Raw genomic sequence first — 16,053 nt, 5'->3', positions numbered from 1 at the left:
GTACTGATATTACACCAGTTCCCTCAGCTTTTCATTGGCTAGACATCTATGTACGTATTTAAATTCCTGCCCAAGTTAGTCAATCAGGTCTAAGACGCAACATTCACAACAGAACAAATCCTCCCACTGTACCCCTTTGAGAAGTTATTGGGCAGCCGCAGAAGCATCTTGAGGCAGGCAGTCTGTTGATAACGAGCAAGTCAAAAAATGCCTATTGATAACCAAGCACCCACTGTCTCTTGATGATGTCATACATAGAGTAAACGCGTTTTGAGCAGAGGATAAAAGAACTGGAAAATGTCAACATTGCAGAAAACGTGACATGGAAAAAAAACATACATTAGATGACATCAGCAAATGAGTATGTTGCGGTATGTTTAGGTGTTTTTAAAAACGCCAAGCTTGACTTCAACGACGCTTGCCTAGTGCTCTACATTGCAGGCGAGCAAACATTAGCTCCGAAACGTGCTCTTAAAAAGGCTACATGACATGAGATGACGTTTCAATGTTAGCTCCAATATCGAGGCCGAATTGAAGGACCGGTCTGTTTGCTTCACATACGATAATATTTGGCTTTCATTTGAGCAAAATTGCTTCACGGACGAGGGCGTGGACGGTATTTTAGTGTAGGTTCGAAGCGAGTTCGGTGTTCTGATGCGCAAAGGTGACGTGGAGGGTGATGCTTCGGTCACATTTAGTTCAATACTTGCTGAAGAGGACGTAAGGCAATAGCAGAAAAAAACAGGTATGACATTTAAGTGCAAAAACATGGCGAAACTTCTATGCGCATTTTAAGGGATCGCAAGGATTAAATGATAATCATCAGACATAGAATAAAGAGCAGTGTAAATAAAAAGCGTGCTCTAATAATGGCAACACTGCATTCAAATATTACACACGCACTGACGATAATTTGTACGATTTGAATCTTTGTTTTAATCGTCACGTTTGGTACTAAAAGTGCCCGCAGAGCAACTTTTTTCCCGTCAGTGCACGCACGGACGGGGATACATGTGGAGACTGAGTTAGCGATTAGCATTAGCAACATGCCACTGTTCTCGAATGTGCGCATGTCCACTGTCTTGCGTCAACTCGCCCGTGTTTTTCTTTTTAACTTTTTGTGTGCGGGCTAAGTGTTCTCGTTTAACAGGGTCCCGAGCGCCGAATCGCTTCTGAGTTAACCCAAAATTGCAAAGCAATCTCCCAGCTTCCTAGTGAAATGTGGAGCGGTGTAGTGAGGATGCTAAGTGGCATGCTAACGTCGGAGTGAGTTTACCTCGAAGAAATGAGAGCAGATACGTCACCCGTGGCTCCAGAAAGTGAGTTTGGGGGGTGGGAAAAGTACGGCAAAACTGTAGACTGTTTGCCACTACTCTGTGCCACGGTGCGGGGTTGGAGAATCTGTCCCAGCCGCCGCCTTGTAACATCCCCTTTCAGCGCGGAGGCGTGTTCAATTGCCCGCGTGTGCGGTTGAGCTCCCCACGATGCGTGACGTCAGATATATCCACCTTCGCATGCGTACAAGTGAATGCATTTTTTTAACCGCTGCCATGGAGACGGACTCGATGGTCATTTGACATAAAATCCAGACCACCACTTTGACAAGAAGTAAATAAAAATGTAAAATAATAATAATAAAATGGAGGGAAAAAATACGCCCCTCCCTGAGTTGTCACTTTATCGTGGTGGATGGGTTTGTGTATCCCAATGATCCTAAGGGACAACACAGGCACACCCTGGAGATAAAATGTTTCCCCGGCTGGCCGAGGAACACCTTGGGATTCCCCCGGCAGAGTTGGATGAAATGGCTCGGGAGAGGCAAGTCTCAGCTTCCCTGCTTAAGCTGCAGCGCCTGTGACCCAACTCCGTATGGGGGAGGGGAGTGTAATGGAACGATGGATAGATAAGAAAAAAAAAGTTTTTTAAATTAATGATATAAATTGGTTTGAAAACATACAAAATAAATTACAATTAGCACCTGCAAAAAATTGGTATTACAATAAACCTAAGGACTTTATTGGGCCACGGCACAAATTTACATGAGAAGAATCTAAACAAAAATGTCCGACAGACTGAAATGATGATCTCGTCTTAATTTACTCACAAATGGACTTACTCTGAGTGAAATCTGGGCCTGTTTTGTTCTACAGGTCGATACAAGGTTTAATTGTACCTTCTGCCATCTGGTGGAAGAGCATCTAATTGTTCTGCTATACCTCCCTGGTTTTGACAGATGAACCAAGGTGTAAAAATTGTAGTGAATACACCATTATTTTCAGACCAATAATGGGAAATTGGCATACCTGATGAGCCGTAGCCCCTTTTTTCAATGCATATTAGCATCTTCACAATCAAACTGCAGCACACAGGTAAAACAACAGCACTTTTTAGTGTGTGGTTACATTTTATGTGGTGTACTAGTTAAAGGTTGACTAGTGTAGATACTGAGAGGGCAGAAATTGGCCATCACGCAGAAACGTAACGCTTGTATGCTGCAAAACAAGAAACGCATTCTGTATTTGTCTACAGTCTTGGCCCAAACAAATCAACTCTAACAGTGTTCAAATGGTTGTCATTGAAAGTTATGACCACTTGTGCATTCATCTCATTGTCAGATTGAGTTAAATTCCTCATGCACACAATCATTGCGTTGCACGGGACCAATGGACAAGGTCACACGAAAGTGAATGTGGAAACATCTCCCCACGTACGCTGAGAAGAAAGTTAAACAAAGACTGCCACTCTGTTACCATAAAAAGTGAGGGTTAGGTGACCGGGAGGGATTTGATTTGAATTGCTGAAAGTGGGTCATTGGCCATACGGCTCAGTAGTTCCTTTTCCAAGCCTGCTTGGGATTGCCCCGCGGTGATCCAGGAGAGCCCTATATTTAAAAGCTTGCACTAAGTCTTGTTTTTGTTAGCATCGGGGGGGCTAAGCGAGGGGAGCTATTACCGGAGTGGCCGTGGAACCGCTGAAACTCGGATCGGAACTTCCTACCTCTCCGGGCCCAGTCCCGCCTGAATCCGGGTGGCGCTGTAACGCTGTGCCGCAGTCTCGTGCCGGACAAAGTGCTCCCCTCGGGTGTGCGCGTCTCCCGACATCCTCCTCCGCTCTACCTGTTGGCCCTCGTAGATGTCCATCTCCGCTTCGACTTAGACGTTTGACTCCTTTGCAAACTGTAGACTACATTGAGAATTCCACGTGTGAGAACCTTGAAAGTTGTTGACCAAATATGCTTATCTGGCAGCAGCAGTCGATGTTCCCATGCATGGAGGACTCACAGGATGCACCTGCCTTGAAAGGAGACAACAGGCGTGTCAGCGGGGGGCGTCGCCAAGGAGATTCTCCCAGAGAGCGGGTGTCACCGTGGTAATGTTAAGCCAGCGCCACGTCACCGGCCAGAGTTGGGAGTTGGCGTAACGGGGAAGCGGGACAAAGCAAAGCCAGGCCCTGGAGCAAAGAGAGCGGGGACAGCAAAGTGTGAGGCCATGTAATCCAGACAAAGAGGATTTCACTGTGAAGATGAGCATTTTTTTTTCGACAGCGATGCCTATATGCAGTCACATGACCCCCTCCCCAGCTGACTTCACTTCCAAACTTCAAACAACCGACATGTGCACCGTACACATGATGTGTTATTCTTACTTTATCACGCACTTTACTACGACTACCCGCAGGTGACGGTGACAGTTAAGATGGAAAATCCTCTTTAAGCCCTTCACCACATGCTAACGTATCAAACCTGCCTGGTCATCTGACATGAAAGGCAGGACATCACAGGCAGGCTGAATGGTGGACGAGCCGGCTTCAATGAAACCGGTACAGACGAGAGCACGCGCATGCTCTAATAGCTGTCATGTGCGCGCGGTGCGGATGCAGTCACGAGGAGCTAAGCCGACAAACCTATAACTAAGTGTTACATTCATTGAGTGTGTTAGCGCTCTCTTTCTCTCTCTCTCTTTCTTTCTCTCTCCCTCTCTCTGACCTTGACAGGAGTGCGTGGATGACTGTTACATTGCCCTCTGTTGGAAATAGCATGCCATTACATCTCGAGTCATGATTGGGAGCCATTGACACTGTAATTCAATTCAAAGTTCAATTATAAGTGCTACCCCTGAACATTTTACTGACATGCAAACTGAAGTGCAGTATATTTGGTGCCTCGTGGCTGGGTCATTCCCGTGAAAGACATGAGGTTCTAATTTGTGCTCCTTTAGATTTTCAGTCTGAATGCTTGGCCATCCTCCAGCTGCTGCTGAGAAACTTCTGGCTGAAGTTTCACAAAGCCTTCTTGCGCAACTTCTCTCTCCGCCTCAGTTTTTTTTTTTTGACGTTATAATGAAAGCGTATGACAGGAAGTGGAGAGAACCGTTCTCGAGTTGTTTTTAATCCCGAGTGCCACAATCGAAGTTATACTTTTGTGCTGAGTAAATAGACTATACAATACAATACAGTAGTTCATATAATGATTTATGGTGCCTTTACTGTATGAACATGTAAAAATGTCACCCTAAAGACGAACTTGTGGAAAAATAATTTTAAAAAACTGAAAATATGACGAGTATCCATACGGTATGTTTCAATAGATGTGTTTTTGTACATTATATGTTAATACAATGAATAAACTAAACTCTTGAAGAGGTCAGAGAAGTCTAGTTAGTTGTCACAGGCTAAACTGTACGCATGAACACATTTTACTTTTAAAAGGGGCTTATTGAAGTAAAACTCAAAGGGCCCAGTGTTTCCTCCAACACCGTGACTACCTCGGAGGGGCTAATAATGACCAGTCTGTGTGTGGTGGAGAATTAGCCACAGCCGATTTTTTGGGGGAAGTCCACAACGTACACGAGCGTCAGAATAAATAAACTGCTCCCTTTCAACAAGTCGCTTCAGTAAATGTCTGGATTGTAAACAGGCTTGAGCAAGGAGATTATGGTTAGTGATATATAGAAATGTTCTGGTATGCTTACTATTAGCTTTATGCAGCAGAGGAGGGTGCAAACCGTGATTACTTCAAAATAATAATAGTAATAAATAGTCATTTTCCTTGAACCGGAAACAACAGCCTATCTGCTTCCCTCTACCACGCTCCCGACCTACCGGCCAACGAACGAGATGCGGGCAGAAGATGGGAGCACAGCACTTCATTGATTAACACTTTTATGTAAACGACAATTCCAAAGCCACTTTCATTCCGTAATAACTCAGTAGCTGCGTAGAACCTTAACAGGTCCCGACTTGTTGTTGGAAACCTTCGGCAGTCTTCGCGACACGCAAAGAAACAAGCCACACAGTGAGTTCTTGCCACGTTATTAACCCGTGGTAAACATTTGCATGTTTTTAAGTGACAAAAAGGAGGTGAAATGTCACGAGAATTCGCGCGGTTCGTCCTTTTTTTTGTAGTTTATGTTCGCGTTGTACGAATTTGGTGCGTTCTGGCTGCTGCTGCTACGTTCGTGTGCTTTCGTTGATCGGCACTCTCGCCGTCATTCGGCTCGTTGTCCGCGATGTGATTTACAACTTGAGTGGCGAGTATACGCTTGGCGAGATGGAGAAAATCGCGTTTCATTCAAACGAAAACAACGTCAAATGGTTTAGGTCGATTTATCAACTTCATGTACGTCGTCAAACGTGTATTGGCTGTAACAGGAAGTGAATTGCGTCTAGTTCTCGTGCTATTTTTGGCATTTACTAAAATGTTGAACGCTCCATTAATGACATTCTTCCTACTACTAAAGTCGCACATAAGTTTTGACTTTTTGAATATATATAAAATGCGTAAATGTGCGTGTGGATATTAAATTGTATATTCCTTATGACAGGGTTGTTGTTGCTCACCTGGTGCAATGGTTCCAGCTGTTCTGAGGCTCTACTTCTTCGGGACCGCCGTGAGCATCTTCGCCTTCATTTTCAGCCTGGCCGACTCGGTTGGCGGCCTGATGTACGTCCAAGACTGCCGCTGGATGCTGGAGATGGAGAGGTGTCCCGTGCCGAAGCCTCATGGAGGGTCTTTGGCGACCACGCACGTGGACTGATGAGACGAGGGGGCAAAATGTCAGCTGGCTGCACTTTGTGGAACTGTGGCATCTTTAAAAAAAATGCAAAAGGAGAGCACTACTGAAATTTGCTAAGCCAAAGACACAACTGTAACATGCAGGCGTTGAGAAAGTGGCTGCAAGCAGCATGGGGGAATGATTTCAAGATTAATATTTTGGTGTGTAATAGCCTCATAATTAAAACAAACTAATGCTAACTGAAAAGGCTGGCCAACCTTCCAATTGTGTGTGCATCTTTAAAATTTATGCCTGTGATGACAAATCTTGGCAGGCAGCAACATCATCACATATTAAAATGAATGGTAAATGTGTGAAATCTAAAAGCCAACAAAGCCGTCAGAAACGTAGCACAACAGGTGATTTTATTCTTAACCTCTTATTGCTTTGACTTCTTGTTCATGTTTGGCTTTGAGTATTTCTCTCCTTTTGGGGAATAAATATCCTTCCAATTGAAACTTGACCTCATATTGCATATAAATAAGTACTGTTTGAGTAAAGATGTCACAAACCTGTTTAAAGAGCTGGATCATTAGCCAATGGCAACTGTATTCTATCTCGAACGTTTATCTCTTTTGGAAGTTAAAATATGACATCAACAAAAGGACATTTTTAAACAAAAAAAAAAAGTAAATTCCGCATAAACAGCACCCTCGTGTGGACACTCATGTCTAATACACTTACAACAAACAACGGTGGTAATGAGCCTGCGAAAGCCGAAACTTGCTAAAATAGTTCTTCAGCGCGTGCATTGTTCACGATTACTGCTCTGTTTCAAAAGTAAACGCTCTCTCTCTCTGGTGGAGCCCACTTGTGCGTCGTCTGAGGTCACACGGGGCCCTTCCGTGCAAAATGGCCCCCAGGGTAAGTGCGACATGAGCGGGATGCGGGCTCAACACCTGCGCCGGCAGTGGACGCAGCACTTTTCGTGTTAATGGGCCGTCCCCTCCCCACTCCCACACACCTGCCCCTGCTGCCTCTCCCCTGCCACTCGGAGCACACGCATCCCGCCCGCGGACACCTCCACTGGGGCTCCCGAGCGTTTGCGGCACCGGTCATGATCTGGAAGCGAGTCGTGGCTCTCTGCGTTCTGCTCCAATTCGGGGCCGAGGCGCGCACTCGCCCGCGGAGGGGCGCCGCTCCCTCCGCGGGCGCGTCCAGGGCTTCCAGGGGTCCTGCCTTCGACTCGTGTCAGGTCAGCCTGACCCCTCTCGAGCATCGAGTCCTAGGCGACAACACCCACGAGGTGAGGAGTTGCTTTAGCACCTTGGTTTTTCCGAATGAGGCCAAGGGGGTTCTCAAATTAAGGGTCTCGGTCTATTTTGTCGGTCTATTTTGTGATCCTTTGTTTTAACTGGGTCGAGTCAAATTGTGTAAAATCATTAAATTGGAAATTTCTCAAATGCATGCATGTAATAAATGATGTTTAACCCTTACTTTATAGGCACTGGTGCGTATACAGTGCACAAAATGAATCAAGTCTCACTTTTTGAATACAGGCTAATACGGAAATAGCCCATGAGATTCAAATTTATTGACATACACTTTGACAATGTGGTGGCAACAGATAATAAAATCACTGATCAGTAAACATCCATTAATTTGAAGTAATGAGGATACGCAAAGCAAAAGAATGCTAATAAGCTAAAGTCGTTTTTTTTTTTTTTTTTTTAATATTCAGTTAGACAGCTAATTCGGTGTGGTTTTGCTTTCAGACAGGATTTAACGGTGATGACGGCTCCTATGTGATTCTCACGTGGGTCGGCGATGGCACTGGGGTGAGTTTGGCAACAAAACAACAAAACTACATGAACAACTATATACTAAACTAGCTCCATCTTTCCAGGTGATCTTGGTGTTGTCCACAATCAGTGCTCCCATCGACACGTTCCTTGAAGGAGGCTCCTCGCGCCTTTACCGAAGGTGAGTTGCGAATGATTACAATACGCCATGCTTAGCAGCAACATTGTTGTCCAATCCCATCTTCCTTTCCAGTACGGATTACGGCAAGTCCTTCCGCGACATTTCGCACAGCATCAACCACACATTCATCAAAGAGGAGTTTGGAGTCAGCGTGGGACCAGGAAGTTCTGTAAGTTGGACGCCGCGCGCTAGCAGAAGTCTAGTTAATGCTAGCATGTTTGCCGTGGCAATGTTAGCGTTGCTATTCAATGGGAACCATGTTCCTTTAAAGAAAATGGTGCAGTATTTGTTGTTTTGGGATGAAATTGTTAGGACAAGGACAATATCTTAGCTTGATTGGTTAGGAGAAGTCACATGGTTCTTTGACATGGAGGCCCACAAAAATGTTTCTCATTGTCCCACACAGGGCATTCATTTTTTTGACTGGTGCAATTATACACCCAAAAATGGTTCTCGAATATTATACCGAATTTTTCAACGAGTGACATACCGATGGAGTAGTTCACAAATTTGTTGGTCGTTTAAGCAACCGTGATTCGCATAACCACACGTACAATTGAAACAGGTGATATTAACCGCCGACACACCCGTGGTGGACCATCCGGGCGGCATCATTTTCACCTCGACAGACGCCGGTGCCACCTTTCGCTTCATCCAGCTTCCCTTCCACCTGGCGCAGCCCATCACCTACCACTTCCTCAACCCCGACTTGCTGGTGGCGCTGAGCATCGAGGTGGGTCACGCACACACACAGACATCATGTTTGATCTACTAGGTAATGTTATTGCAAGCCCATGTCACGCCTTTGGTCAAAGAGGGTAAACACAGCCAAGTGTGTTCCTGTTCCTGACTCGCAGGGTGCTCTGTGGCTGACGCTGGACTTTGGCGCCACGTGGACAAAAGTGCATGATGGAGTGCATTCTTTCTCATGGTGAGAAACAACAGGAAGTGACTCACACAAAAGCACAGCCTCAAAGACACCTTGTCAAAACACAAGACACCCTTTCGAGCTTGGATTCCTATTGAATGCTGTTCAAGTCTAAGTTTTTGACTCTTTCTTTTAGGGGAGCTGGCATCAATTTGTTCTTCAGTTGCAGCAAAGCAGACACAAGTAAGAGTACAAAATGGCAGCTGTAATTAATTTATCCGATCCAATCGGATCTTTACAATTGTTTTCCTGAGTGTCGATCAAATCAAGACTAGCACTTGCTGTCGTCGTAGTGGATGCGGAGGAGAGGGGCGATCTGCAGCTGAAGAGGACCAAAGACCTCGGCAAGACCTTCACCACCATCCACGAGGATGTCTACAGTTTTGGCTACATCGGAACTTTTCTCTTCTTCTCAGTCATGGAAGACACGGTGAGAGTTCTTCAAAGAACACGCCGTTTAAAGGCCACGCCGTCGGATGACAATTTGCGTTATTTTACTCACAGCGATCTCCGAGGGTCATGTATTTTTCCTCCGACCAAGGAGACACCTTCAATCGAGCGCTACTCCCGTCGGCTTCAACCGAACAGGTGAGAATCTCTTCACTAAAACATATTTATAAGCTTGTTTCAGTTGCGACTGAGTTAAAAAGAAGTCCGGTTCGGCACGTAAGGCAAACATCGCTACTGACTAACACAATCGCGCAATTTTTTTCTTTTCAAACCGCAGTTATGTAGCTAATTGTAGCGGTTGTTCAAACTGAAGCCACAATTCCAATGATGACTTTTTCCTTTTCAACAGTCAGTGGCAGATTTAAAAAAAAATACACCCACAAACTTTCTCTCTCCTGTAAATTCGTAAATTAGACGAGCCAAGAGTGAAATTAGTCATCATCCATTTGTGTGCGTTTGCAGTTTTACTCCATCTTGGACGGGGACGAGGACATGCTCTTTATGCACGTGGACAACCCGGGAGGTAAAACCAGAGATGAAAATAACTAAAATCGTGGCACAAACACACCGTTTTTTTTTTTTTTTTGCTTTGTTGTAATGGAAATACTTGACAGCAAAGACTGAACTGGTTTCACGAGTTCTGGCTGTTGCTGACAAATCATTCCATCATACTCACTGTGTTTGCGCACACCATGCCAGCTGGACGGTGTTTTCTTTCCCTTCACCCTCTCTACGTTCCCATAAAAAGATTAAAAAAAATGTTTACCCCTTTTTAAAAGCCATGTCACATAAACAGCTGCAATTCCTTCCTTTAAAAAAAAAAATCCTTGAGTTGACAGGACTTCAGATAAGTCGGGGAGATGGGGGGGGAGGCTTTATCTTTTGTCAGCTGCAGATTGGCGAGAGATTCGGGTTGCGCGCCGCAAATGGCTGACGAGCCTATCTTGAGATCAGGGTGTATCACAAGAACACACACAAACACACTCCCAATGTGTTTGTCGCCAATTTCAGATGACCTTGTCCTTGCCGTGTGTTTCTTATTTAATTTAATTTTGGGGCTGTCAGTGGAAACAGACAAAAGTCTTTCAAAATCAATGTCAATTCCTATTAGACACCTACTTTGGGACCATGTACACATCAGATGACCGCGGCATCCTTTTCTCCAAATCGCTCGAGCGCCACTTGTTCGACGGGCAGCGGAAGAGCGATTTCCGGAACATCACATCGCTCCGCGGCGTGTACCTCACCAATAAACTGGACAAAGGTGTGCTCGTCCGTTCCCGTGTGTCAGGTTGAACACACGGGTGAAAGAGATGATCACGTTTTCAATTGTGTGTTTCAGATGGAAGGATCAGATCGGTCATTTCATTCAACCGGGGAGGAACGTGGCGACAGCTTTCCAAACCTCAGAATGTGGAATGTGGGGAGAAAGTGAAGAATGTGTGTGCTCAATGCGATTCAAACGCGTATTATGTGCGTGAATATATATTTGCTTAACCTATGGCCGCCTTCAGCAGTGCAACCTTCATATTCACGGAGAACACAGTCGCATCAATCATATCGTGCCGATGCTGCTCATGTCCGATCCCACGGCGGTTGGTCTGGTCATCGCGCATGGTAACAGTCGCTACTTTTATCTCCCGAGGTGCCGTTTTAAATGGTTTATCAAACTCTCTCATGCTTTAGGTTCGGTGGGTGATTGCCTGTCGTCATGGCAGCATCCAGATGTATTTGTTTCCTCTGATGGGGGTTACAACTGGAGGGGCACGCTGAGGGGTCCCCATCATTACAGCATCCTGGACTCTGGCGGGCTCATCGTAGCCGTGGAGGCACGGCGGGAAGGACAGGTCAAGACAATCAAGTACGGAACAAATAGCAGCTCTTCTGGTCGTCTTTCGTTGTTGCTTTTCGGTCTCTATTTTCTCCTTGTTTATCCACTTCCTGTTGTGCCTCAGGTTCTCAACCGACGAAGGCCAGTGCTGGAAGTCGTACAACTTCACCGAGCAGCCCTTCTTCTTCGCCGGCCTGTCTTCCGAGCCGGGCACCAAGGCCATGAGCGTCAGCGTATGGGGCTTCCGTCCTGAGGATGACGACCAGCCCATGTGGGTGGCGGTCACCATTGACTTCCAGAGCCTCATCACGAGAGAATGTAAGTTCTCGTTGGAAATATATCAAGTTAACCCCTTGGCCTAATCCTCCCTCAATCGAGACGACATTCTGATGTCGTTCCTTCAGGTAATGACCAGGATTATGAGGAGTGGTTGGCGCACTCAACCGGGGGAGAAGGTTTGGAGAGGGACGGCTGCGTCCTGGGTGTCAAGGAGACATACCGGAGACGGAAGAAACAAGCCGTGTGCCGGAATGGTCGCGGCTATGTCACGGTAAAGACGGAAATTCCCTGTCTGTGCACCAGGGAAGATTTTTTGTGGTGAGAACAGCAAATCAAGACCTCATGATCAATTGAGCCGTCGTTCTAAACAAACCCTTTGAAACAGTGACTACGGCTATCAGCAGCAAGTGAACACATCGGACTGCGTGCCGCGGCCTGACATGCACAACAAAACCTTGGAGATGTGCCTGAATGGAGAAGAGGACGAGCTCCTGACGGCAGGATATCGCAAGGTCCCGAGTGACCGCTGTGAGGGGGGATTTTCTTCTCAGTTGGCAGGCCAGACTATCATCAGACCCTGTGGTGTCAAACCCAGCCCCGATTCACCTGTCGCTCACGCCACTGCACCAGTGACACACTTTGACACGCCAGTGAGTAGCTTTGACATCCCACAAAATCTTCCTCGAATAGTTTTCAAGCTTGTTTTGGGTGTTTTCAGCGAGAGAGGATGGTGCTGATACTGGTGTGCGCTGGCGCGGGCATCATCGTCCTGGCCGCTGTCATTTCGGCTCTGGTCGCCATCAGGAGAGGGGTTTATCAATCTAGGTGAGCCAAGCAGGTGCCTATTGGGAAGACTTCAGAGGCTTTTCAGAGGATTTCGGCTGATTGTTGTGTCACACTGTCCTCCTGCAGGGCGCCAGAATATCGTTTCTCCAATCTCCAGATTCAAGATGACCGCAATGGAGCCACGGGGGATCGTGAAAGTGCCAACAGCAGCAATGGATCGGCATGTCCGCAGGACTCAGATAATGTAATAACTACTCACATCAATTGAGTATTTTTTTGTTCTAATTTTGGAAACAAATTTTAACGACAATCCTGTTTTTTTTCCAGCAAAATCTTCTACAGTAAAACAGTTTTTGAACCGGCCCGAGAGCGGAGTTGAAGAGCAACGATAAAATGAAATTACGTTATTTATTGACATTCATTTGCTCGAATTGGTTTTATGCAACCTTGATTTGTACATTTTTTATTTGAATATTAAAATGCATACATGTTGATAGTACTCGTTTTATATTGCTTTTTTTTATACAAATGACTGAAAAATGGGCTCATGTTTCTTGCTTTTTGTGATTGAAAGCTTTGCTTGTAATTGAGTAGAAAACCATATGGGGGCGCTAAACTGTAAAAGACCTCTTGAGTGAGCGAAGAATAGCAATTCAGGAAGTAGGAAAAGATCATCTCTTGTGAAGATAACTCACTATGACACTGAAATACGAAAACAAATAAGCTTCCAAGCCAGTAATCCACCTATATTTTATCACATTTACCGCAATAACTTGTTGGTTGGTTTGTGTTTTCAACACGAATAAACACAGAATAGTATTACCCTGCCGTCACCGCCTCTTCTTTTTTCCCCCCGTGTCAAGTGTGAGCGCTCTGTTCGACGATAGCAGTTCAGGTTTCACTTCTGAACTTGACAGTCGCGACGTCTGCTCGTTACACCCGTTATTCATCAAACAGGAATTTTAGTCGCTGTAAGTTCAATTTTTTTAAGATGCAAATATTGTCATCAGGTTTGATGGCAGCGTTTACTGACTCCGGTGAGAAAGAACGTAACGAGGTAGCGTCATTTCTGTCCGAAGGTACCAACAGTCGTCTTAGTAATAAAACAATTATTTGATTGTGTTGTATTATCAAATACGAAAAGTTAAAAATGGTGAAGACAAACTGTTCGTGTGGTTTTAATGAAATTAGTAGCGTTCAAGTGGCACTCGGAAAGATGTTACTTTGTATCAAAGTTTGGGTGGCAGCGAGCCAATCGGAAGTTCTCCTTGGAAAAACGTGAACAACTACCTGCTGCTTAGTATTCAGATTTCTCCCATATTATTTTTAAATAGCTGTGTGCTTTTGTTGGGCGTTTCAGAGTGGCTGAACTTGACTGAATATGGTGCGAACTGGAGGTAAAACCCCAAGCGTATTTTTTTAAAAACAATAACATCTGGGATATCTGATGTTCCAGAAGGGGACTCTGACATCATCCTCAAATGTGGTTCTTTCCTCAGGCGTTTTGAAGATGGCAGCGATGATCTCCACCTTCATCCTCGCCATCTATCTGGCGTTCCATCTGCTGGAGATAAGGGTGGATTTCCGGCAGGGAAGCATGATGAGTGAGTGATGAGGAGCAGAGAGGCTGGCGATGCAAAATGCCAAATTCACTCTAACTATGTCTTGTTTTTTGTGTCTTTTTAGGCAGATCGGTTTCCATAAAAGACGGATGTAAGTATATATCGTGCAGTTCGAATGCCTCCCGTTTGGCCACTGAAAAATCAGGGGGAAAATCTGTGTTCACCGAGCAGCCAAACCAGTTGGGCACAAATGTGGACTTTCCAAGGCGTGTCCCGTCGGTCAGTTTGCCTTCAAGATGGCGAGTGGCGCAGCCAGCGTGGTTGGGCCCAAAATGTGCCTGGAGGACAAAATGTAGGAGATTTTACGACTTTGCTTTGATTGTATACGCGAGACAGCGCCCATCTTTGTGTTTGATGAAGGTGTAGGAACGAGCGGGAAGTCAAATAAAGTTCCTGGAGAATATGGGCGTGTCCTCTCCTGCACACGTCAATAGCTCCTCTGCCCTCTTACATTTTCTTAGGCTCATGAGCGCCGTGAAGAATAACGTGGGACGAGGACTCAACATTGCTCTTGTCAATGGTAATGGCACGCCTTCATGTTTAAGGGATCATCCGGCCTGGATGGTCCATTTTTCACGAACAAGCTCATAATCGTTGGTTCGCTCATAATCTTTGGTACGCTCCAGCTCCATGCGATGTTGAAATTGAAAATATTTTGTCTCGCATTTCATCTGTTGAGCACACAAAACAACCGCCTTTGTTATTTTGTGCCATTTTTTTATGGTTCTCTTCATGGCGGAGCATCCTGATTTAACTTCTCATTCTTTGCCGCTACACAGGAAGAACAGGAGAGCTGAACAAAACTGACTTCTTCGACATGTGGGCAGGAAGTGAGCATCATATTACTTTCGAGATAAAAACAGCAGCACTGCACAGTGCGTCACGTGTCACTGTATTCCATCTTAGACGTGGCTCCCCTCATCCAATTCCTGAAGGAAATCGAGGAGGGGACAGTGGTCATGATGGCATCCTTCGATGATCCAGCCACCAAGTTGGGACCCTGACCGTCTTCACGCGCATGAATTCCCTCCAGCCTTGAACTGACCATCTTTTTTTTTTTTCTTTTTTCCTCCCAGGCTCAACAACGAAGCACGGAAGCTGATCGCTGACCTGGGAAGCTCGGCCGTCAACAATTTAGGATTCCGGGATAACTGGATCTTTGTCGGAGGGAAAGGGATCAAGACCAAGAGTCCATTTGAGCAGGTAGTGTGCGCCGGCAGCCATGTTATTCCAAGTTTGTCTTTGATGAAAGGAAGATGGCCGAAGTTGGGCGTTTTGTTGGATTCTGGTCTCGAAAAAAAGAAATCTCAAGTCCCAGACGCTTAATTTTTTTTTTCTGAGAAGTATACTCTATTATTTAAATACATACCCAAAGCAACAGGTGGCACTATAATCCCGAAACGAACGAAAAGCTATGACAATGCTAAAGTTGACGTGATGGAGCAATCAAGTTAGTTTGACCATCGTTTGTTGCAGCACATCAAAAACAAAGCAGACACCAACAAGTTTGAGGGCTGGCCGGAGGTCCTCGAAATGGAAGGCTGCATTCCTCGCAGGGAGGACTGACCCCCCCTGTCGGAGACTCCTCATCTGAGACGAGCCACCGTTTTCCGTCATGTCAGACTGTTTACCGCCGACAATCTTTGAAAGGGCTCGCGGTGGGACAGCACGCAGGTGGAGCCCACCAAAAAGAAGGGACTTATCTGCTGTAATACCGTCACACCTTAAGCTTCAAAAAGTTGTATTATTATTATGATTGTTCTTGCACTGTCTGCTCTGCCTGCTAATCCGCCTTGACCGTGAACCAAAGTGTACCAACTTTCCACTGTGAACTATGTAAATATAATTTGTTTAGGAGGGTTCAAACTGATTTTACTGATTTATTTTTTAAATAATAATAATAATAATAAATCTGGTTTGTTATTGCTGGACTGTTTCCTGAACGGTTCATGATTAACATGGAGTACTTAGAACATCATTGGATATTACTGTAGGTGTAAATGCCATTTATGCTTTGGTAATCATTGCCATGTCGCTTTATCAGCGAGCAGTTAAAAAAAAAAAAGGCACAGAAGAAATCACTCTCAGTCGTGACTTTTGCTCCAAATGAGCATGAATAACACGCCGACTATTTTTTCCCATGCAAACATTTGAAACCGAACCCTTTAACATTGGTTTATT

General features: G+C 45.3%; 3 protein-coding genes across 8 annotated transcripts in view; 2 read left to right on the top strand and 1 right to left on the bottom strand.

The window, feature by feature from the left end:
• LOC109520113 (inosine-5'-monophosphate dehydrogenase 1b-like) overlaps nucleotides 1-3,221 on the bottom strand; it is an 11,632-nt gene extending 8,411 nt beyond the window's left edge. The window contains exon 1 of the mRNA XM_019877077.1: nucleotides 2,997-3,221. Within this exon, the coding sequence (XP_019732636.1) occupies nucleotides 2,997-3,140 (144 nt within the window). The 5' untranslated portion in view covers nucleotides 3,141-3,221. The remainder of the gene's footprint in view (nucleotides 1-2,996) is intronic.
• A 1,349-nt stretch (nucleotides 3,222-4,570) lies between these two features.
• LOC109520163 (sortilin) lies at nucleotides 4,571-12,749 on the top strand. 6 transcript variants are annotated; one of them, XM_019877166.1, is made up of 21 exons: nucleotides 4,571-4,935; nucleotides 5,915-7,299; nucleotides 7,769-7,831; nucleotides 7,900-7,976; nucleotides 8,049-8,145; nucleotides 8,542-8,709; nucleotides 8,834-8,907; nucleotides 9,041-9,087; nucleotides 9,198-9,334; nucleotides 9,409-9,492; nucleotides 9,817-9,877; nucleotides 10,466-10,618; nucleotides 10,697-10,794; nucleotides 10,872-10,971; nucleotides 11,041-11,215; nucleotides 11,310-11,503; nucleotides 11,590-11,782; nucleotides 11,850-12,114; nucleotides 12,183-12,289; nucleotides 12,377-12,494; nucleotides 12,578-12,749. In XM_019877166.1, the coding sequence occupies exons 2-21, from the start codon at nucleotides 6,988-6,990 to the stop codon at nucleotides 12,593-12,595; spliced, it is 2,541 nt and encodes an 846-aa protein (XP_019732725.1). In that variant the 5' UTR covers nucleotides 4,571-4,935; nucleotides 5,915-6,987; the 3' UTR covers nucleotides 12,596-12,749. The 6 variants fall into 6 exon arrangements, with proteins under 6 accessions (XP_019732725.1, XP_019732722.1, XP_019732724.1 ...); XM_019877163.1 differs by having other exon boundaries at nucleotides 4,795-4,935; nucleotides 5,823-7,299; XM_019877165.1 differs by lacking the exon at nucleotides 4,571-4,935 and adding an exon at nucleotides 4,942-5,293.
• Nucleotides 12,750-13,139: 390 nt separating this feature from the next.
• Nucleotides 13,140-15,801, top strand: fam3c (FAM3 metabolism regulating signaling molecule C). The gene is made up of 10 exons (XM_019877168.1): nucleotides 13,140-13,221; nucleotides 13,611-13,647; nucleotides 13,750-13,854; nucleotides 13,937-13,963; nucleotides 14,044-14,164; nucleotides 14,334-14,392; nucleotides 14,652-14,702; nucleotides 14,779-14,863; nucleotides 14,949-15,075; nucleotides 15,349-15,801. The coding sequence occupies exons 2-10, from the start codon at nucleotides 13,632-13,634 to the stop codon at nucleotides 15,436-15,438; spliced, it is 681 nt and encodes a 226-aa protein (XP_019732727.1). The 5' UTR covers nucleotides 13,140-13,221; nucleotides 13,611-13,631; the 3' UTR covers nucleotides 15,439-15,801.
• Nucleotides 15,802-16,053: the final 252 nt, after the last annotated feature.

Source organism: Hippocampus comes, unplaced genomic scaffold, assembly GCF_001891065.2.
Source record: "Hippocampus comes isolate QL1 unplaced genomic scaffold, H_comes_QL1_v1.1 scaffold61, whole genome shotgun sequence".
Lineage (NCBI taxonomy): Eukaryota > Metazoa > Chordata > Actinopteri > Syngnathiformes > Syngnathidae > Hippocampus > Hippocampus comes.
The sequence above is the reverse complement of the archived record's forward strand: the minus strand, read 5'-3'. Positions and strand labels throughout refer to the sequence as shown.